This window comes from Prunus mume, linkage group LG5, assembly GCF_029339155.1.
Source record: "Prunus mume cultivar Tortuosa linkage group LG5, ASM2933915v1, whole genome shotgun sequence".
Lineage (NCBI taxonomy): Eukaryota > Viridiplantae > Streptophyta > Magnoliopsida > Rosales > Rosaceae > Prunus > Prunus mume.
The window spans coordinates 1,959,319-1,982,473 of record NC_142702.1 but is presented as its reverse complement, the minus strand read 5'-3'; the positions used below and the strand labels follow the sequence as shown (position 1 = coordinate 1,982,473).

General features: G+C 37.8%; 1 protein-coding gene and 1 pseudogene across 2 annotated transcripts; both read left to right on the top strand.

Annotated features, from left to right (window-relative positions):
- The first annotated feature begins 3,144 nt into the window (after window positions 1-3,144).
- Window positions 3,145-6,659, top strand: UPM1 (urophorphyrin methylase 1). The gene is made up of 5 exons (XM_008233106.3): window positions 3,145-3,979; window positions 4,221-4,298; window positions 4,390-4,459; window positions 4,604-4,881; window positions 6,042-6,659. Exons 1-5 carry the CDS (start codon window positions 3,443-3,445, stop codon window positions 6,189-6,191), a joined length of 1,113 nt encoding a protein of 370 aa, XP_008231328.2. The 5' UTR covers window positions 3,145-3,442; the 3' UTR covers window positions 6,192-6,659.
- Window positions 6,660-17,772: 11,113 nt separating this feature from the next.
- LOC103330514 (linoleate 13S-lipoxygenase 2-1, chloroplastic-like) lies at window positions 17,773-22,933 on the top strand (annotated as a pseudogene). Its single transcript, XR_016127252.1, has 9 exons — window positions 17,773-18,220; window positions 18,589-18,857; window positions 19,372-19,609; window positions 20,136-20,457; window positions 20,610-20,695; window positions 20,858-20,968; window positions 21,097-21,398; window positions 21,566-21,827; window positions 22,012-22,933. The product of XR_016127252.1 is annotated as a linoleate 13S-lipoxygenase 2-1, chloroplastic-like (transcript).
- Window positions 22,934-23,155: the final 222 nt, after the last annotated feature.

Genomic DNA, 23,155 nt, shown 5'->3' with positions numbered 1-23,155 from the left:
ATTTTATCAATTTACACCTTCTTATTTTTCAAATATGATAAATTTAAGGGTTAATTACAGTTTAGTACTTCGTGATGGTTACACCCTTAAAACATATTAGTCTATATCTTCTTAATTTTTACAATTACATACCCTGATCTTTTAAATTTGTTACAATATGATTCCATTGTTAAGATTCTTATAAGATCTCTCTATTAGTTGCCCACGTGGCATTTATGGGTTTCACAGTTTTGTTTTTTGTTTTTATATTTATAGGTGTAATAAAATATTTATATAATTGTTAAAAATCAATAAAAAATAAAAAGGAAAAAAAAACCCACACCACCCATTTTCTTCACGGTCCAATGGAAAAAGAAAGAAACAGATCTTCGTCATCTTCATCACCAACGTCACACCACCCATTTTCTCCTCATATCTGAACCCTTTTCTATCATAGAATAATATATATGGAATGAAAGTTCCCCTATGATAGTCTAAATTAAGGGGAGGGGAATTTCTCTTTCACACATACAATTATGACGTCATAAAAGTTCGAAACCTGAGCCATTTTCCACTCGGTTAGACCTCGTTGGCACACCATTTTGCCTTTAAGTAAAACTTAGCAAGAACATTCAACATAATTTTGTGATTAATCCATACATTGTGTGGTCAAAGCAGCCGCGTACAGTTTGATTGAACTTGACACAGTTTGATTGAACTTGACATTTCAATTCCGTGCCTGCAAGTTAAACAATAATCAATGTCCCATTTTCATCTCACTACAAAACACAAATGAACGACATTCATATATCAACAACCTCTTATTTTGGGTATATTACTAAAGCGCCCTTTGAAAAAAGTCATCATGCATATGCAGACAATAATTCCACACAAGGACCCATTCCATTATTTTTCTATAAAGGACTCAGAAGTTAACAAAATGTATCCAATCCGAGGTGAAAATGTCCACCGGCCACCTATTTCTGAAGCCTCCAATTGGTGACCAGAAAAGAGTCTCTGAGGATTCTAAAGCGAGCATCGACCAACAAAACGGCAAGCCCAAGAAGGAGAGAGGAAAGGAAAAAAAGAATGGCAGAGGCGGCTATGAGTTCAGAATTGCTAAGAATACAATAAAGGGGAGTAAATCGGACAGGGTAGGAATTTTTGGGTTTGGCAACACCCACATGTGTAAAAAAAGCCATGGCAAAGAAGAACAAGTTGAGTCCTGTGAAGAAACCGACTCGGCGTCCAGCAGCGAAGAAGACGAAGAAGCAGTGAACTGAGGTTATGTGTAGTCTGTTTTTAATTTATGCAATATTAAAAATATTTTATAATTTGGTGAGATTATGTTATTTTATTATATGGACTCTCTTTTCTATTTATTAAAAATAAATAATTAAAAGGCGTTGTTATTGCCATTCCTAATTAGCGATCAAATACTGATTCCTTCACTGCATGCCATTGTGGTTTTTGCTTGATTAAAACTAATAAAAAGTATCATCAACGTAGACAAGTTTACTGAAAAATTCGAAATAAAAAGTTAACCATTAGATATTAAAATTGCATAACATCAAGAAATCAGGAATCACGAGATCCTAAATTATATATCACACCAACATATATATCCACAACATCAGCCTTCTTGGAAATTCACATACAGAAGAAGTTTATGTTAGAATTAGTCAAACTTCCAGCTTTGACGCAGCCGAGCCAACATTCATTTCTTTTTCATTTATAATTAAATTATAATTTGATGAAACTTGACATTTCAATTCCGTGCCGTGCAAGTTAATCAATAATCAATGTCCCAAATTTTCATCTCACTATAAAACACAAATGAACGACATTCATATATCAACCACCTCCAAAGGAAGTCTACAGAAACAATACTAATACAATTAGCCTTTTGATCGCCTCTTTCCCCGAACGTCCCTTCATTAATCTATCTAGTCTACACACTGCAAGAGATCTCAAGCATGAAAACACGAGGGCAGTTTTGTCAGTTGCTATGCCGTCACCGCAGGTGTCTGATGAAGAAGGAGGCTCTGCAACTGCAAACTTGCCTTGTGCGGAGAACACCGAGAAAATCCAGTCAAAATCATCATCATCATCTTATCATTCTCGCAGAGTGTTTAATTACTACAAGGAGATACTAATAAATATCATGAAGGGTATCTGAATGGTATAATTGTAGTGATGAGTAACTCGGGAAATATAGCTGTTAAAGTTACAGGGGAATTTCTTAATTAGGTGCGGTACGTTGGGCAATTAATATTTAATTTTTTTTTTTTTCAATCAATTGTTTAAATTCTTGGTTTTGATTTTGATGTTTATTTTCTGAATGTATAAAGAAAATTAAATATTAATAAGTAGCAGGGGTCTGTCTGCTGAAATTGAATATAGTGAGAGTATTAACAATCTGTCAAGCATTTGGGAGAGTTATTTATTTATTTATTAAAATACGATAGAATTTTATTAGATCGATAAAAATCAAGAGTACGAAAAACACATACTGTAAATGGAGCAAAGATAGGGTGGAAATTGTTGGAATAATAGGGTATAAATTGCTATAAGATAAACAAAATAAATACTGCATATAAAACAGGTTTTTACAAAAAGAGAATTGAATTAGAAGAACCTTTATTGAGTCGAGGCAAGTGTTGGACACTCTGACCTTAAGACGAATTACGCCCCACACTGGTGCTTATGGTTCACTAGCGTTCGCCTCCCAAGGGATACAACGACTGCCCTCATTTGAAAGAAGCACTGCAATTCACAAGGAACTTTGAACCAAATTATACAGGAATCTCTCTTTATGAAAACTCTAATGCTCTATATATATATGAAAGTCTGTATGTAGAGAATTAAATTGAATTAATAAAATTGCAGGATGATTGCTCTATTTATAGATTATGAAATACCCTTTCCAAAAATGTATTCCAATCTGAAAAGGCAAACAATGCATCCCTTGGTCTGAAAAGTTGTCACCCCAAACAATGCATTCCTTGGTTTGAAGAATTGTCACCCCCTAATTGAAGATGTCTTTAACCCAAAGGTCATGTTTTTAACCCAATGAATTTTATTAATTTCCATTCAAATAGAAAAATTAATATTAATTAATATTAAATTTTCAACAGAAATGACCAAATAAGAGGAAAGCCATGGTGATGAGACGAATTTCAGTAAACCATACATACACCCAAACAATTTCCAAATAATTTCCAAATTTATATTTTACACCTAAAAAGAGCACCGGTGGGAGCCAAAGGGCAACAAATTGAGACCATGGATGTCAACTGGAAATGGTGTCCTTTTCAAAGCCCTAAAAGCCACTTGGCCGCCTCCTGCCTTCAAGAGCCCAATTCCAAATCAAACTCAAACACTAATAACAACGGCAACGGAAACACAATAAATAAACACAATTTTCAATCACCCTTCCACTCTGAATCGTTCTTTTTGTGCCATGGCTCTTGTCTGCAAGCTTCAATCTCTGTCTTCCTCTTTATCTTCGACCCATTTCAGAAAACCCAACTCCTTGAACTCACAACCCATTTGTTCTTTACACTTCAACTCCTCTTCTAATTCTTCACCTTTTACAGAGAAGACTTCTATTGAGAGATACCAGAGAGACCAATGGCTGTACAAGAACCAATTGGATCAAGCCACTCTATGCTCTGTCCCACCAGATTTTGATTCTATAAGGCAAAATGACATTGCTTTGCAGCTACCGGAGCTGAGAAAGCTGCTTCAGGTGCTGAGAGAGAAGAGAGAGAGCAAAGGAGGGTATGGCAGCGGCAAGTGTGGGCCTGGAAATGTGTTCTTGGTCGGGACAGGGCCTGGGGACCCTGAGCTCCTGACATTGAAGGCTTATAGAGTTATTCAGAATGCTGATCTATTGTTGTATGATAGGTTGGTGTCCAATGATGTGTTGGAATTGGTTGGCTCTGGTGCTAGACTTCTGTATGTGGGCAAGACTGCTGGGTACCATAGCAGAACCCAGGTAAAGCACTAATCTTTGTCAGCATTTCTTGTATTAGCTGAAACAAACTTTCAAATTTTATTTTGATTTTCAATTGAGTTTCTTATATGGGTTCTTCTCTTACTATAAAATTGAAATCTTTAGGCAATTTGGTGAATTGGGTATTTGGGTTTGTGTTAATTTGTATCTGGGTTAGTGAAGTGAATTGGGGCTTTACTTTGGGGTCTTGGGAAAGAGCTGAATCGTTTTTTCCCCCTATCAGGAGGAGATACATGAATTGCTACTGAGTTTTGCTGAAGCTGGAGCTAATGTTGTGAGACTAAAAGGAGGGGATCCACTGGTGAGTTCCTACATTGAAGTTTGACAATTTGTTACTTGTGGTATTGTGCTGTCTTGTCAAATTTGTGGTGAAACGTATTTTTTTTCTTTAGGTGTTTGGTAGGGGTGGGGAGGAGATGGATTTTCTGCGACAGCAAGGAATTGAAGTGAATGTTATTCCAGGTACAATGATAGATTAGTCTGGTAAACACTCTTATTTAGTGGAGACTTTTTATGATAATATATGAATGCCTCAAGAACATCTTGAGTGGACCCGGGAACATGTTTGTATATGAATCATGATCAATATATTTTTTAATCTTTCAGGTATTACTGCTGCTTCAGGGATAGCAGCAAAGTTAGGGATTCCATTAACTCATCGTGGTGTCGCAAATAGTGTCAGATTTCTTACCGGGCACTCCAGGAAGGGAGGAACAGACCCTCTATTTGTTGCAGAGAATGCAGCTGACCCTGATTCAACCTTGGTGGTTTATATGGGTTTGTCGACCCTCCCCTCTCTTGCTCAAAAGTTGATGCATCATGGTTTGCCACCAAATACACCAGCTGTTGCAGTTGAGCGAGGGACCACACCTCAACAGCGCACGGTAAGGATGATCTTCTATTTCAGCATTGTTCTTGCTACTGTGTGTATACCATGTTGCATTCTAGATGTGTTGTGTTTGTTTACCTAAATACCCTGAAATCTGTGCCATTTTTAGGACGTTTCTTGTTAATTGTTAAACTGCAACCTGGGAGAGCTCTGTTAAATGTCTCTATTACCAAATATGTAGATATAACTACAGAAAAAAGGACAATAAGTATGCCAATCAAAATTTTGAGAAGCTTATCGAGCATCATTACCTAAACCAATTGACTACCATTTTTAGGACGTTTCTTTTATATTGATTCAGACATCCTTTCTTCAACTGTGTAAAGGAAGCTTTTCAAATACTGTTTGCTACTGGTTCTTCCGTTTCGACATTTTTTAGACATTCTTGAGATACAGTAAACGTGGAATGTGTTAATTTTTTTAATTTTTAATTTTTTTTAATTTATAATGAGAAACATAAGTATTAAAACTTAAAAAAAGTATCATCAATGTAGACTAGTTCACTGAAAAACCGAAACAAAAGGCTAACCATCAGACATTGAAATTGCATAACATTATAGGGACCTGAAACAATGAAACCTAACAAAGGCATTCTGATGTAGTTTTCAGAGGACATTTGATTACAGTTAGTTTTGGTTCTTGTTTGTATTTATTCTGAAAATTGCAATGAAAGTACTAATGAAGCTGTTCAATGGCAATTAAAGTGATAGATTTCCAATATTCTGAAAAATCAGAAGCCATTGTGGTACTTTGTAAATTTATATTAATGATTCCTATCAAAATTTGTGTTTATAGCATATAGTTTCGCCCTTGTTGAAGAAATTTAACTTGAAATAGATATTAATAAATACTTATATACTAATAATGGCTTGAATCTGAAGTACTGTTATTTGCATATTTGAATTAAGGATAAACTACCTGATTGAGGAAGTAATTATATGTCAAGATCCTTCAAGGGCTGTCAGTGATACTATTACAAATCTTAATGGTCTCTATTATTTACCCTTGGCTGAGTGTCATCAACCTGATTGGCCATGGAATATTGATCCTTTCGATTCCTTTACAGATAGGCATTCACGTAGAATCGGCTTCCCATTTCCAGTTTTCATGTATTTCATGGCATTCTGATTATTGTTGCATATGCATTTCATACAGGTTTTTGCAGAACTGAAGGATCTTGCTGATGAAATTATATCAGCAGAATTAGTATCACCAACGTTGATCATCATTGGAAAAGTAGTTGCACTTTCACCATCGTGGCCATATTCTTCAAAGGAAGTGTCCTGTCTTGTAGAAGCGATATAGAAGCATTTAAGACATGCAGACAAGTATTTTGCCCATCCAATTTGGCTTCAGATCTCCGGCGCACTGCTCCATGAATCTTGTTGTCAGACCTTTCAGCTCATGATCCAATCAATTTCAATGGTGGGGATGATCTTGGTTAAGAGGTAAATTAGCTGCTGCTAGTGATAGAGGCACATCTTCTTTCGAGATTTATCAGAATTGATCAATTTTAGAATGAGCTAATTGTTTATGAGCAGAGCTGGATTGTGCTATAGAGTGTAGGCCGATGCTTCATTCTACCATTCAAATATCTTATGGGGAATGGATTTCATGCACTGGAGTGAGTGAGAGAGCTGCGTTATTGCACATTTATTATGAGGTTGCAATGCAACAAATCGGAGTACGGTTAGAACGTCAGAGGGCTATCAGGTGGAAAATTTTGTAACATGAGCTTGATTAATTATTTCACATGGTTGAAAGTTTTTGGTAGTTCTTTCAATGATTTCATTTTGCTGTCAAATTTCATATCAACAAAAACATGCAATTGCAAGGTTAGATTAATTGCATCTTTCTGACGGAACCAATTCTGTAGCGTCAAGTGTTACCAACTAATGTGGCACATGATATAACATTTGTTTATTGGTTGCAAATAAACGAGGTTGAAGTAGGTATGCATATAAATAAATGAAATGCTACTGTGGGGAGTAAATAATCTGCCGCATCCAATTATAAGGAGCCACATGGACAAGAAGAATATTTCCTATGTCAATTAATTGAGTCCATTTATTTGACAAATTAATTGATATTAAAAATAGAGATATTATTTTAAAGAATAATACTAGTCTTATCACATTTTTTATACCACAATTTTATACCACATGATGTGGCAGTTGAGTGTATATACCACATCATGTAAAATACTAGTTTTTGTTTTTCTAATTTTATTTATTAAAATACACTTCATTCATTTAATTGATGTGACAATATGGATATGTCACATCATGTGGTATAAAAATGTGAGATAATAATATGGTAAGTGTAGCATTACTCTATTTTAAATATGTGATATTATCTTTATTTTAAAAAGATAATATCACCAATTAAGATATTATCCTAATTTGGAGATATTATCATCAATTAGTGATTTGATCCCAATCAAATCCCTAATTGATTCAATTTTTACAATTTGGGGAAAGAATATCTTCCTTCTAAATAAGATATTCTTTGAAAAACCCTAGATGTCTAAAGTCTTATAAATACATGGCTACATTCAACACACAAAGTAATTGTAAACCTAGCAAAAACACTTGAAAGTCCTCTCTCCCTCTCTCCTAGCCAATGGCCGTCCTCGCTGCCAGGTCCTTCACTTTTGTCTCTCCACACAGCTTTGGCCACCACACATGACTCCGGCCACTCAGTTCTTCCCATAGAAAAATCTTTGTACTCTTTCTTAGCTATTGTTTCTCTTAGATTCAATCGAACTAACTTAGGCATTGGAGGGCATTTAGTCAACACCCCCTCGGGTGTGGTCTATTTACTTTGGTTTTTTTTTTTTACATGAATCAAGGAAGAGAGAGAAGGAAGATCAGAGGTTAAAGAATCTACAAGCGGATATGCTCTTGTGAGAATATTTGCACAAACATTTGGCGTTTTCATTTTAGCACGAGTTATACTAAATGTGTTCTTTTGAATCAAAGGAATTCGTTTCCTCCTTTTTTCGCTCAGCCAAAGCCTTCCAAACAACCATGGTAGGAAGCAAATGCACGAGAAGCAAAACCGCCGTGATGAAGCAATCCGTGACGGACCCAAGCCACCAAGATGGCGCTGCGTCAAGCCATCCTCTGTGCTTCACCGTCATCGTCTCATATTGAGCCACCATTATGGAGGCTCCACCTTTTGGCCTCGCCGCCGAGAGCCCAATCACAACTCACGACATCGTGCCCCTTTGAGGCGAGCACCACCTTACTACCGCATGACCATGTCGTAGAAACAGCCGTGCTGCCTCAAGGTCCCATGACCCGAACAACAACCGAGTTGTCATACGATCCAGCACTTGCCACCGTGCCGCGCCATAGCTATAGCAGCCACCACCTTCACAACACCACATGTGGATCCTCCTTGTAGCTCCACGATCTAGCGCACGGAACAGCCTTATTCCTGCAAGCTTTCTCCATCGGGTTCGACGCTTTCCACCGTGACGAAGTTGCAACACACGACACCATCGCACTCCATCCTAATACCACCGTACTCAGCCATCTAGTCGCCACTACCTACAACCCGACCGTGGAGCAAGTGCAACCATTTCCTCCTTGGCCTCCGTGCTCGACGTACACTCATGTGTACACCTCTAACGAAACCCGAGCCCGTGTGCATTTGGGCTTCGAGCAAATCTCTCCTCCAAGTCCACGAAGTCAAGTAGACCTCAGTCTTAGAGTTGACCAGCTAACCTAGAGAATGGATGACCAAAATGACTTGGTGAGATAGCTCTTCAACCAAATAGGTTGAAAAGTCCCAATTAGGTTGAGCAAAAGTAAGCAGACAAGGAGAAGGACAAGAGTGTGATCGGCATGCTGGCATGTCACAAGCATCTGTGAGCCACGCTCAAAGCAGATGAAGTCTCTAATCTAGGTCGAGTTCAAGGATCAACGTGTGAGAAAGACTAGGCCCGCGACTAGACATTCGCGCCCGCCTGGGCCCACAAGGAAATGTACATGAGAGGCTAGGCGCTTAGGGAGGTCAATCTAATAACCCTCACAATGAGATTCGTGAAGAAAGGCTCTCCGCAGCCTACTCCCAAAGAACTAATTCATGTCGACAAGTCACAGGGAATCCCTCGCAAGTGCAGTCCACCAATACGCCGCACAAGCAAGACAACCAAGGAGGTCAACCCTTGTAAGTAAACGAGGAAGTCAATCAACACCGCCCGAATCATGAAGGTCACTGGGTGACCCGCATGCCATGCGCGACTCACAGGCCATGTGCGGAGAAGATGTCAAGAAGCTTATGAATAACCGGCTTTGAGACTTGAAGATTAGCGGAGATTTCGAAGATGCTCAGCGCAGAGAGGTAGACCAAGCAAACTCCTCACCATTCACCACTAAAATTGACCAGGTTGCTCCCCCAAAGCGATTCTTAACGCCTTCTTTTACATACTTCAAATAGGATTCCGATCCCGAGAGCCATATGAAGCACTTTAAGAGTGTTATGATTCTCTTAAAAAGTGGCTCTAGTCTACGTTCATATGAATGAACCGCTAGGGGCTTGTATAAGAGTTGGTTAGAGGTCGTTCAATCGGCTCAGGTGGACCTCCAAGCCTATTTCCATGGCTTCCATGAGGTCGTTCGACCCCAGTGACTCCATTGTGAGTCATTCATTGGATGTGGCACATGAAATGACAATTCATATCATATGCCATATAAAATGGTAACAAAAAATTAGTGCCCATATTATTTTAAACCATTGACATGTGCTATCCTAATTAGTTAAGGAGATTTATTTCCTTGATTAATTAGGTGATTTACTTTCTTATTTTGTATAGTTGACATATTCCTTGTATAATTAGGAGATATTCTCCTAATTGGTTATTGTATCTATTTCCTTATAAAGCACTCTTGTAAATTCCTATATATACCTCCTTATGGAGAAGAATACAATTAACCTAAAGTATTCAAACCATATTCATATTTTAACATGGTATCAGAGCAATAGATCCTAGGCTGTCCCTAAACCCTCAAATCTTACCTCTTAAATCAAATCCTCTTATCAAACTCCTTAAATACATCCTCTTAAATCAAATTCCTAAATCAAATTCATACATCAAAATCCTCAAATTAAATTCCTCTAATTCCTTAAATCAAATTCCTCTAATTCTCAAATCAACTCCTTAACCACAAACACACACTCATATCTAATCTTACTTTTGATGCGATGTCAGAACCCTTACGATTTTCTCCTTCCTTGCAGACTCACAAAAGGCGTCCAATCATGCTAAACTGGCTACCCAGGCTCGTGCTTTCATCTCCACCACCAAATGTTCTACTTTTCATACGTCCTCTCAAAAACCTACATGGATTATTAACTCTGGTGCTACGGATCACATCACAATCAATCCTAGCCAACTTATTCTTCGTCAACCATCCACTCAGTCGGTGGTGTCTAATGCTAATGGTACCCCCTCCCCTATGGTTGGGAATGGCACTCTATCTCTCTCTAACTCCATACATCTAGATTCTGTATTGATTGTCCCATCATTAAACCATAACTTGTTGTCTATTACACAACTTACTACTACTTTGGGGTGTACTATAACATTTTGGACGAATCATTGTGCTTTTCAGGACATCCTCACGGGGAAGACAATTGGTTGTGGTACTAGGCGAGTCACACTCTACTATTTGGACTAGGCACCAAATAGTGAGACCAAAGTTGGTCAAGCTTTCACAACAAGTGGAACTCGTTTTAAGGGGGAGAGAGACAAAGTTTGGTATGGCATAAATGTCTTGGTCATGCCTCGTTCGGTTATCTGAAGAAGTTGTTTCCATCATTATTTTCTAGTTTTGATGTTTCCAGCTTCCAGTGTGATACATGTGAAATGGCTAAGAGCCATTGTGTCCCATTCCCATTAAGTTCAAATAAGAGTTTTGTTATGTTTTCTCTTGTTCATTATGATGTTTGGGGACCTACTAAAATTCCTGCAGAAACTCGATGTGTAACAACCGGGTCCTAAATAAATTTTTAATTTTTAATTTATTCAGATAAAAGACCATTTTGCACATAGAATATTTTATTAGGTTAAATTTGAATTTTTGATCGGGACATAATTCGAGAATTTCGACTGTGAGATGAGTCCGTAGACACGTAGTGGGCTTGAATCGGAGTTGTAACGAAGAAGTTACGATCAAAACAAGGTCAATGGCATAATCGTAATTATTTTGAAGTTTGTATTAATAAATCTGATTTCTCTCTCTCTCTCTCTCTCTCTCTCTCGCTGGTTCGCACGACACCCTCCCCGTCTGTTCACCCATTTTTGGTCACCGCCGCCACCACGAGCATCACCGCCACAAGATCGGTCGGGTTTGAACCGCCGCCCCTAGCAGCCTTCCCGACCATCTTCGACATCAACCACAACTGGAATCCGTCATTCGGCCATGGTTTCCAACGAGTGAGGTATGCTTTCTCACCTATTTTTCATGATCTAGCTGATGGTTGGGTAGGATTTCATCAATTTTGAGCCTAGGTAGTGTGATTTTTGAATTGGATTTCGGCCGATTTTGGGGTCGCGATTCCGGCCACTTCTGGTCACTTTTTAGGGTAGACCCAAGAACAAAAGCGACTCCAAATAGGGTGTTACACCTAGAGTAGAAGTCTTGAGCCGTGATTTTGAGATTTTCCGGCGAAGTGTTATCGCTTTGGACACCCACGCACTACCGGCATGGGCACTGTAGCATAAGGGCATTGTGTCCCGATGCGATCCCCTTGTCATCACGAGCACGTAGGTGTGCTCGGATTTCAATTCAGATACCGTTTGAGTCTCGAACGGATTTCACCTATTCTACGTTATCCGGGTTCGATAGTTTTGAACCGTTGGATCGTCTTGAATTTAAAGTATGTTAATATAGACATCCCTAGGACCGTGTAGGAACTCACAGATCGTGAATTGGAGCCCCGTATGTTTCGATTCAATAACTTAAAGTTAGCGTTTTATGATAACGTCCGATCGCGATTTGACCATCCGATCTGGACCAAACTTGCAGGACGTGTATCTTGAACCTTGTGGAACTCATAGGAATTTCCGAATTGTAAAACAGAGGTCGTGGGCCTGTTTGACCAAGTTTGGGTAGTTTGACCCTTGGTTGACCGTGAGTCTTCCAAGATAGTTTCACCTTTCTAGGAGGATTAAAATGACCTTATTGACAAGTTTTGACCGTTATTTGAGTTATGTTAATTACGGTGGGTATGCGTAAATTAGTTTGAGTTCATTAAATGCATGGTTTATTTTCATTATTTGACTTAAGAGCTTGGTAGGTGGTTTTGCTTCGGATTATTTGAAGGCCGGAGGCTGATTATGTGAATTGCATGAAACTATCTTGTGCATGCTGCTGGTTGGTGATATTAAATATGTTTTAACAGGTTGAGAAGTTTTGGGAAATGTCCATTTTTCAGGGGAGACTCTGCCAAAATTTCGATAGAAAGTCTCATACCCTTCTTCTTTATTTTTGGAAAAGAGGTTATAGTAATTGAAACGGGCCCGACATCGGGGTGATGTTGGGATTTCCACAGGATTCGTTTTGGGTTCCGAGGAATTTGGGGTGGGTCCTGTCACGATGATTTGTCGCATTTATAGATGATTACACACACATGACTTGGGTTTCCCTTCTCAAAACTAAAGGGGATTTAAAGTTTCAACAATTCCATAAAATGGTGGAAACACAGTTTCAGGTCCGAATCCAAGTTCTTCGTTATGACAATGATGAAGAATTTCTCAACCAGGATCTTAACAAGTTCTTACATGATCATAGCATCATACATCAATGCTCGTGTCTATATACTCCCAACAAAATGGTGTTGTTGAACGAAAGAACATATATTTATTAGAAGTCGTTCATGCATCTTTATTTGGTCCCAACATGCCTCGATCTTTTTAGGGCGAGGCCGTCTTCTTTGCAGCTTACATTATAAATAAGATTCCCTCAAGTATCTTGAATTTCCAAACTCCTTTTCAAACACTTCACCACCATCTCCAAATATCTTCCACCCAAACCTTCAACCACGGATTTTCGACTGTGTTGTATTCGTACACTTACATGATCACCAACGAAGCAAATTGGATCCCTGAGAAGAAAAGTGTGTTTTCATTGGCTATGCTTATCATCAGAAAGGCTACCGATGTTATCACTCTTCAAGTCATAAGGTATATACCTCTGTGGATGTCATGTTCCAGGAACATGATATATATTTTTCAGCAGCACATAAGGAGAATTTAGAATCAAACCCTTCTAAGATTCTAGAATTTTTTTCTGCCTCAAAGTGACCGGTCAACCCCTTAAAACGATCGGTCGTACACCTTTATTCCTTCACGGGAGGAGCCTCTGCTTCAAAACGATTGGTCGACTCCTCCAAGCAATTGGTCGCCCCCAATCTTCCTTCACAAACAGAGCCACTATGTCAAAACGACCGGTTGCTTTGTCCCACCGACTGGTTGATTCCATAGTACCAAAATCAAGAGGAGGAAACTGAACAGTGTTATGAGATTTTGCCCTCGCACTTGCCTACAGCTCTAGTACCACACTAATCCCCTTCTAAGGAAGTCATTCAGGTACGATTTTCTCCTGAATCTGATAACACTAATTAAATATACTATGATGATTTGATTTTAAAAGGCACAAAGTATATTAGCTTCCAAAAGGAAATAACCGTGGTAAACCTCGAGTACATTACGAAGCAAATCTTAAAGCCAAAGGGAAATACCCCATCAATAATTATATATCTCTAAGGAGATTGTCCGAATCACATGTATACTTTGTGAAGTAGTTGGCCGATATATCTGTCCCCAATAGTGTGACTGAAGCACTAGAATACTCAAAATGGAAAGAAGCCATGAATGAAGAAATGCGAGCACTTCAAAAGAATGCTACATGGGAGCTCATGCATTTACCTCACGGAAAGAAGACGATAGGATGTGGGTGGAGCTATACTGTGAAACTCAATGCAGATGGATTTATTGAAAGATACAAAGCTAGTCTATGGTGGCGAAACAGTACACACAGAGATATGGAGTGGACTTCCAAGAGACCTTTGCCTCAATAGCCAAGATCAACATTATTAGAGTCCTACTATTTTTAGTAGTAAATCTAGATTAGCCACTGCATTAGTTTGATGTTAAAAATTCCTTCTTACATGGAGACTTGGAGGAAGATGTCTAGTCTAATGGATTTACCACTAGGATGTAATGTAGCTCATGTCAAGAAAAATCAGGTTTGCAAGCTCAGAAAATTATTATATGGGTTAAAACAATCTCCCATGACATGGTTCGGCAGATTTACTAAGTCCATGAAATTTTTTGGATGCACTTAAAGTAATTCATACCATACTCTGTTCTTAAAGCACGATGATAGAAAAATCACTACATTAATTTTGTATATGGATGACATTGTCGTAACTGGGAACGACACAGGAGAATAACAGAAACTACAAAAGTATTTGCCTTGGGAATTTGAGATGAAGGATTTAGGTACTCTAAAATACTTCCTCGGAATTGAAGTAGGCAAGGTTAAAGATTGGTATATTTTTATCTCAAAGGAAGTATATGATGGATCTACTCACTAAAACAGAAATGCTTGGATGTAAGCCTACTGACACACTCATTGAGATGAATCACAAGTTGTGTGAAGATATGGACTGAGTGCCTACCAATAAGGAACAATACCAACGCCTTGTTGGAAGGTAGATATATTTGGCACACACAAGACCAGATATTGCATGTGTTGTGAGTGTGGTTAGTCAGTTTATGCATTCTCTCAATGTTTCTCATAGGAATGTAGTTGATCGGATCTTAAGATATTTAAAGTCAGCCCCTGGAAATGGACTAATGTTCTCCAGGAATTGAAATCTTGAAGTTGTTGGATATACAGATACTGACTCGGCTGGTTCCATTACAAATAGACGCTCTATATCAAGTTATTTTATATTCGTTGGAGGTAACCTTGTCACTTGGAGGAGTAAATAAAAAATAAAAAATTTCCCGGTCTAATGCAGAAGTAGAGTATAGAGGAATGACTCAAGGAGTGTGTGAATTATTATGGATCAGAGGACTCTTGACAGAATTGGGTGTTAAACCAGAGAAGCCAATGGAGTTACATTGTGATAACAAGTTAGCTATCGATATTGCTCATAATCCAGTTCAGCATGATCGAACTAAACATGTTGTGGTGGATAGATATTTCATCAAATGAAAAATTGAGAACAAGATCATCTATCTACCTTTTGTAAAATCAGAAGATCAATTAGCGATTGTCTTAACAAAAGCTGTCTGTGGACGAGTGTTTTATGACTCACTTACCAAGTTGGGCATTGGTGACGTGTATGCACCAACTTGAGGTGGAGTGTTGACATGAGCTATCCTAATTAGTCAATGAGATTTATTTTCTTAATTAATTAGGTCATTTACTTTCTTATTTTATATAGTTGACATATTCTTGTATAATTAGGAGATATTCTCCTAATTGATTACTGTATCTATTTCCTTGTAAATCACTCTTGTAAACTCCTATATATACCTCCTTATGTAGAAGAATACAATTAACCTAAAATATTCAAATCATATTCATATTTTAGCATAAACTAATTATATCCTCAGTAGAGAATGACTCTACAAACCTCTTATATACCATGGACATATCCTGAAATTTGAACTAAGTTCGGCTAACTAAATAAACCGTTCCCAACAAACTTTACCCACATCACTTCTTAAATCATGTATGAGCTATCTAAGATGACTTAATTTTTCACATCTCAGCCATTAATATTATACAAATAAAAAAAATCCTAGTTAATAAAAAAAACCAAACACTTAACTAGAAACACACCCAAAATAACACCAAAGTCAACAATTGATCTCTCCAAAAATCCCTTAATACATTAATGGAGTTTAGTCTACTAGAAAAATGTCTTGAGTTGTAAATTAGTGGTTTCATGTTTGAACCCACATGGCATCCTAACATCCTTCCCAAATATTACTTATATAAAAATAATAATAATAGTAATAATACATTAGGACAACGGTTATGGATTTAGGCATTGGAAACAAGTGTTCACATTTTTAGTCCATCAAAACAGGAAAGTTTGATTATTTCTATACTTTTCGAGAGTTTACCACATGTGGATAGTAGGAACAAAGACATGCATGGTAATGGACTTGGATTGCTTGTCTTTGTCTACTTTCTGCAAGTACGAATCATGGCCGATAAAGCCACCACTAGAATTTAAGTTTTGTTGCAGTCCAAGCCAATTTTGGCCAAGTTGCTGATTTCCATCCCTTGGTTTGTTTTGTTTTATTTAGCCTTGTCCAGACCAGACAGATACTATCAATTTTCCGAATCAAAGCATTTTGGATTTGGATGCCGACCACACAAATGCAATGCAGGACCATAATTTAATGACATTACTTCCTCGTGTAGCTTAATAATTAGGCTCGTTTATGTATAATGAAAACAATTTCTATCACATCAACGTTGCTCCGATATTTGATGCAGATATTTATCAAAACTATTATTAGAATGAGAGTCTCGAACTTACCATGTTTCGTTTCTCTCTTTTTCTTTTGGTCTCTTGTTCTTGCATATGTATAATGTATGTGGTGGTAATTAGTAAAACTAGAGGTTGGTTGGCGGTTCTTTTTTCTTCTTACAGCGGCCACAGTTCAACCCGGATTAATCCTTGAATTGATGATAAAGTTTCTGAGATTGTCAATGTCATGATAGCCATCCCATAACGGGATTGGAGGATAGGGGTCGACGTATAAAACAAAAACAAAAACATTATTATATTGGAAATGAAAAAAGGTGTATCTAGTTGGATGGCGACATCATTTATATAGTAGATTTACAATTAAAGGACATTCAATTTTTCGGCTGTCTTTTAAGGACTATTCATGCAAAATATCATATAAATCGGAAATTGTTTAGCTATTTGATTATCCACAATTTATTTTTATTTTTTTTTTGGAGGACCTTTCTTATTGATGTTGTGATAATATACTAAACTTACACATATTATACGGATGCTAAAATTCAAATCCAAGACCTTGCATGGAAGAGCAATTACTTTAAACCACTATACTAGTAATGGGTCATTTATTTTTCGTTTCATTTTTATCTAATGAACTGAGTTATTTCACTCATTTTGGAAGACAAAAAACAACTTTGGAGCTGGACTATTTTTAAGAAGTATAACCCTTGAATGACAATGTAAAAATATGGACAGTTTTTATCGTTGAAATACATTGTTGGGTAGTCCTAGGAAGGATGTATGTACTTTCTTTACAACTATTATTTACACAGAACGTCACATATTTATTAAAGACATGACGCATTGAAAAACCTCACTTCCACCTAACTTTCACAAACTTTGATCTCATCCATTTCGCAACTTCGAATGGCAAAATGTAGCTATTATTTTGTAAGATAATTTGAGAAGCTCGATGAGCGCTCTTTTCCTTTCTGTCTCTGGTAGGTAACGGAGGGATGGATGACATGACCAAGAAGAGCTCTTGAAGTCAAATAAAACTATTCATAATTCATGAACATTAGAAGCTACAATGTGGTGTTATGTGACCTGTGGGGATACTGTATCACGCACTGACTGCCTTTATTGAGCAGAAATGTTTATAATAAAAAAGCCACATGCTAAAACTTCATTAGTAAAAGGGCAATAACAAAAGTAATATGTAAGAATCATGAAGCTAAGAGACGATAGCTACATATCCACATATATCTCCATGCTACAAAGATGATTGGCTCTCTCTCTCTCTCTCTCTCTCTCTCACACACACACACACACACATATTTCTCTCTATAAATGCATGAACCCATAAATTGAAGGAAACAAAGGAAATAAAGCTGCCTCTTCCAAATATCAAGTACGAAATCAGATGATGAAGTCTCGGCTGCAAAAAACCGAAGCCTTCTCTCTCTTACCAAAATATTCCATCCACAACACCGATTATCTGAGGAGGAGCCATTGCAGCCCCGCCTTCATCAACATCCTTCCACGCCATCATGTCCATAAACAAAACTATTCCTTGGTGATCCGTGCCACTTCTAGTAAGTTCAGGCCTTCACCAGAAGCTACTTCAACAACAGAGAATGAGGCAGTTACTGTTAAAGGAAAGAAAATCATAAAGGATTGAGAGATTATAGGATCTGTGGTTAAAGTCCAGGTAACAGCTGGTGGCTTCATCTCCACCATTGGATTGACTCGGCCCCTCGATGACTTTACCGATTTGGTCGGAAAAACCTTACTTTTGGAGCTTGTTAGCACCCAGCTTGAACCCAGTAAGCACTTTTACTACTTGCTCATTTAAAATCAACTTCATTCATACCAAAAACCAAAACAAAATATGGGCTTAGACAAGTTGCTAGAGCGGATGTGGTTTAGATTAGATAAACAACTGTTCTATAGATTACTGTTCATTATTTCTTTGGTTTTCTGTCAAAAAGAGCAAAATGTTAGCCCCATGAATATTCATTATTCTCAAATAAAGTTTTTTCTTAAAAAAATAACTAGATAATAAACTCATCTGTACGTCTCATCCTTGAATTCATGTAAGTCATACATATGAGACCTCTTCCAACCAAATCGAAACAACTACCACTAAATTAAATATTAGTTAGTATTACATTTATTTATGAAATTGTTGCAGAGACGGGGTTGGAGAAGGAGACAATCAAGGGGTATGCGAATAAAGTGAGCCAAAAAGATGACGATGTGATATATGAGAGTAGTTTCAGCATCCCAGCAGGTTTTGGAGAGGTTGGAGCAGTTGTGGTGGAGAATGAACACCACAAGGAGATCTTCATCAAGAGCATACACCTCCACGGCTTCCCAAATGGCTCTGTTAATGTTCCATGCAATTCGTGGACTCATTCCAAGTTTGACAACCCACAGAAGCGAATATTTTTCACCAACAGGGTCCCTTAATTAATTCCATATGCTTATTCTTTTCCTTAATTTCTCATAATTATATAAATGTACATACAGATTCTTACTGATACTACTTCAAATTGGTTAAGTAAATTTGAACAATCCACATTGTGATGTGGCCCACGCATGACGCACCTCTATGTGTACAGGACCACATGCCAAAATTCCCTAATATTTTTAGTCAACTTATTCGTTGTATACAACTTATGGCTCGTTTACTTACAAGTAATGGGAATAAGAAGAAATTGATCTGATACAACTTATTTCCATTCCTAACTTACACATAAGAAATCATTTAATACACGGATCCCACTTAAAAGTTCTTAATTAAATACACAAGGAATAGAAATCAGATCAACTATACCCCCTCCTAGTTGATCTGATTCATTCCTTATTTATCATATTCCATCTTTTCCCATACCTGTAGACATGCAATTAATGTTTCCTCTACACATACAATATATATTATCTGATATGTTATTTTATTTGAACAATGAAGCAGTCTTACATACCATCAGAGACACCAAGTGGGTTGAAGAGGATAAGAGAAATGGAGCTGGAAAATTTAAGAGGAAATGGGGAGGGTGAAAGAAAACCATTCGATAGGATTTACGATTATGATACCTATAATGATCTTGGAGATCCAGATAGCAACAATGAACTGGCTAGGCCTGTCCTTGGCAGCAAACAACACCCATACCCTCGGCGTTGCAGAACAGGATGACCACGCTCCAAAAAGGGTAACCAATTAATTAATGGACTAGCTAGCAAATCTCCCAATTTTTTTGTAAAAATTACTCAAAAACTTGACTGTCTAGTTAAAATAAGTCAATGTGCTACAAATCTTTATTTGTAGTTCTGATTTTGTAATACATGACACAATTTAACAGTGCGGTACTCTGCCACTTAGAACCAATTTTTTTTTTTTTCTCAAAATGAATAGAGGACGTGTCCTTGTGTACCAAATAATACTACCAGAATGACAAATAAAAAAATTTCTCAAATTTTAGTAACAAGGTCCATAGTTTGCTAGCCCATGCTGAATCTGTTTTCTTGTCATATGCATTTCTGTTTTCTGTTTAGTCTGCGCTGTGTCGCTTTGAGAGCGAATTTTGTTATCCGTATATATATGAACCATTAATTAACATATCACTCTAATGAAAAGGTATTTTGCAGTTAACATATGCATAAAATAAATATGTTTAATGTTTTTGAGAAACGTTGTGAGCTAGGTGATTATTGTTTCACATAGTTTTGTCAATGCAGACCCGTTATCGGAAGAAAGAAGCAGCAGTGTTGTATGTACCAAGAGATGAAGCGTTTGCAGAGGTTAAACAACTCACATTCTCGGCCAAGACCCTGAAATCTGCGCTGGCTGCAGTGCCCTCTCAGCTTCAGACAGCACTTGCTAATCCAGATCAAGGATTTCCATACTTCACAGCCATAGATTCACTGTTTAATGAAGGAGTCAAATTGCCTGAGCCAAAAACTGGTGAGGGTTTACAGAAAATCATCCCAAGGCTAGTCAAGACTATTACTGGTGGGCAAGACAATCTTTTGCTCTTCGAGACCCCCGAAATAATTGATCGTATGCCTCCTCTTCTCTCTCTCTCTCTCTCTCTCTCTCTCTCTCTCTCTCTCTCTCTCTCTCTCTCTATATATATATATATATATATATATATGTGCTCGCAGCGCATTGTGGCATCGGTAGCTCTTGATTAAGCTATTCTTCTTTTATAGGTGATAGATTTTCTTGGTCTAGAGATGCAGAATTTTCTCGGCAGACTCTAGCTGGTCTTAATCCATATGGTATAGAGCTTGTTACGGTATGTGTTCTCCATTAATTTTTTGATAAAGTCAACTCCTTCACTTCATTGAGAACATTAAATTAACTACTTTCCTTTTTCCATCTTCCTAAGTGATGAAGTACTTGCGGTGTTAATTAGGAGCATATCGTTTTTTTAGCTTATGTATTTTTCTGGATGTAGGAATGGCCATTGAAAAGTAAACTTGACCTTGAGATTTATGGCCCGCCTGAATCATTGATCACAACAGAACTGGTGGAGAAAGAGAATGGAGGTTGTATGACTGTCAATCAGGTAACACAAGATAGAATCCAACACTCCCATGTGTTTTGATTGTCCATCTGTTTAACCTGAAATTGTACCAATCGTGTGCGTGTTCTTTGTACTCTTTGAAAGAGATATTGCTTGAACTTGAAATGCAGGCCTTGAAAAGAAAGAAGATGTTCATTTTGGATTATCATGATCTTCTCATGCCTTATGTGAACAAAGTATGACAAATCGAAGGAACTACATTGTATGGTTCTCGAACACTATTCTTCCTCACTGAGGATGGGATACTGAAACCTGTAGCCATTGAACTTACTCGACCACCCATTGGTGACAAACCGCAATGGAAGCAAGTGTTCACCCCAACCTTGGATGCCACCGGTTGTTGGCTATGGATGCTTGCTAAAGCCCATGTTTGTGCTCATGATGCTGGCCTTCATCAGCTTGTCCATCATTGGTAACTGGCTCAAATCCCTTTTAATAATATTGGCAGGAAGTTACCAAATTGGTCCTGTAAATGCCTCCAGCTTAAGCATGGATGTTCTCTAAATGTAGCTTTGCCAATTAGAAAATTGTGGACTAACTCATGGGTGGTAACTTGTTTGTACTTCAAAACTTTCACAGGCTGAGGACTCATTGTTGTGCAGAGCCATGCATAATTGCAGCTAATCGACAATTAAGTGTTATACACCCCATTTATAGACTTTTACATCCACATGTATACGATGGAAATCAATGCTCTCGCTCGAGAAATCCTCATTAATGCCGGTGGGATCGTTGAGAGCAACTTCTCACCAGCAAAGTACTGCTTTGAGCTCAGTCCTGCTGCTTACGACCAGCTCTGGCGCTTTGACATGGAAGCATTGCCAGCAGATCTGATCAGAAGGTATTTCACATGATAATTAAAACTAATCTAAGATTGATCCAAACTACGTTAAAAAATCTAAAAAGAAAAAGGAAAACAAGCGTTTGCAATCTATATCTAGTTGCTACCCATCTTAAAAAAGAAAAACTTCATTTGAAATGCTATGGAAGTTCACCGCTAATTAATCTGTTTGCTTTAATTTCAGGGGAATGGCAGTTCAGGATCCAACAGCTGAGCATGGCTTGAAGCTAACAATTGAAGACAACCCATTTGCAAATGATGGTCTCATTCTTTGGGATGCCATTAAGGAGTGGGCCAGTGACTATGTGAACCACTACTATCCAGATCCAACTCTTGTTGAGTCTGATAAGGAGCTTCAAGGTTGGTGGACAGAAGTTAGAACAAAAGGCCATGCAGACAAGAAAGATGAGCCATGGTGGCCTGCTTTGAAACCAGAAAATCTAATCCACATTTTGACAACCATAATTTGGGTAACAGCTGGTCATCATGCAGCTGTGAACTTTGGGCAGTATACGTATGCTGGATACGTCCCAAAAAAGCCTACAATCGCTCGAACCAACATGCCAACAGAAGATCCATCTGATGAGTCTTTCAATAATTTTTTGAAGAGACCAGAAATGACACTGCTAAACTGCTACCCATCACAGATTCAAGCAACGCAAATGATGGTTGTGATGGATGTGCTATCGAATCATTCACCTGATGAGGCGTATCTTGGTGAGAAACTTGAGTCTTCCTGGGCTGAAAATCCTGTGATAAAAGCTGCATTCGAGCGGTTCAATGGTAATTTGAAGATGCTAGAAGGAATAATTGATTAGAGGAATACCAACTTGAACCTGAAAAACAGAGTTGGAGCAGGAAGCCTTTCTCGATGCCCGGGGTCACGGGAATGGGTGTTCCTAATAGCATCTCCATCTAGATTTTATCAGTGGTGGAGCCGAAAACTTTTCACAGTGTGTCACCTTACATAATCGAAGCTATTATTCTTTAGAGTGATAATTAAACTAATCAATAATGCTAAAGGCACCAATTTGTTTATCAACTTAACGATACTAATCTATGTGGCACATGACATGACCATCTCATGTCATCTGCCAAATGATATTTTTTTAATTATTCATACTTTAACTCAATTATTAATTCCAAAAGTTAAAACAATTAAACCATTTATAGAAACCAAAAAACAAAAACTGGAAACCCTTTCGAATCCCAATATCTGCCATGACGGATCCCGAACTTCTACATTTAGAGTCCAAGCATTTCTCCGCATTTCGCTTCATCAGAACACCCTTATAATAATCTAACAACTTAAAATCTAACAAATAAAA

Bases quoted from the DNA above. Each gene is read 5' to 3' on its own strand.
- UPM1 (XM_008233106.3), top strand. From the start codon at position 3,443: ATGGCTCTTGTCTGCAAGCTTCAATCTCTGTCTTCCTCTTTATCTTCG. The intron at 3,980-4,220 runs GTAAAGCACTAA...TCCCCCTATCAG, and splicing joins GGTACCATAGCAGAACCCAG to GAGGAGATACATGAATTGCT. The intron at 4,882-6,041 runs GTAAGGATGATC...CATTTCATACAG, and splicing joins CCACACCTCAACAGCGCACG to GTTTTTGCAGAACTGAAGGA.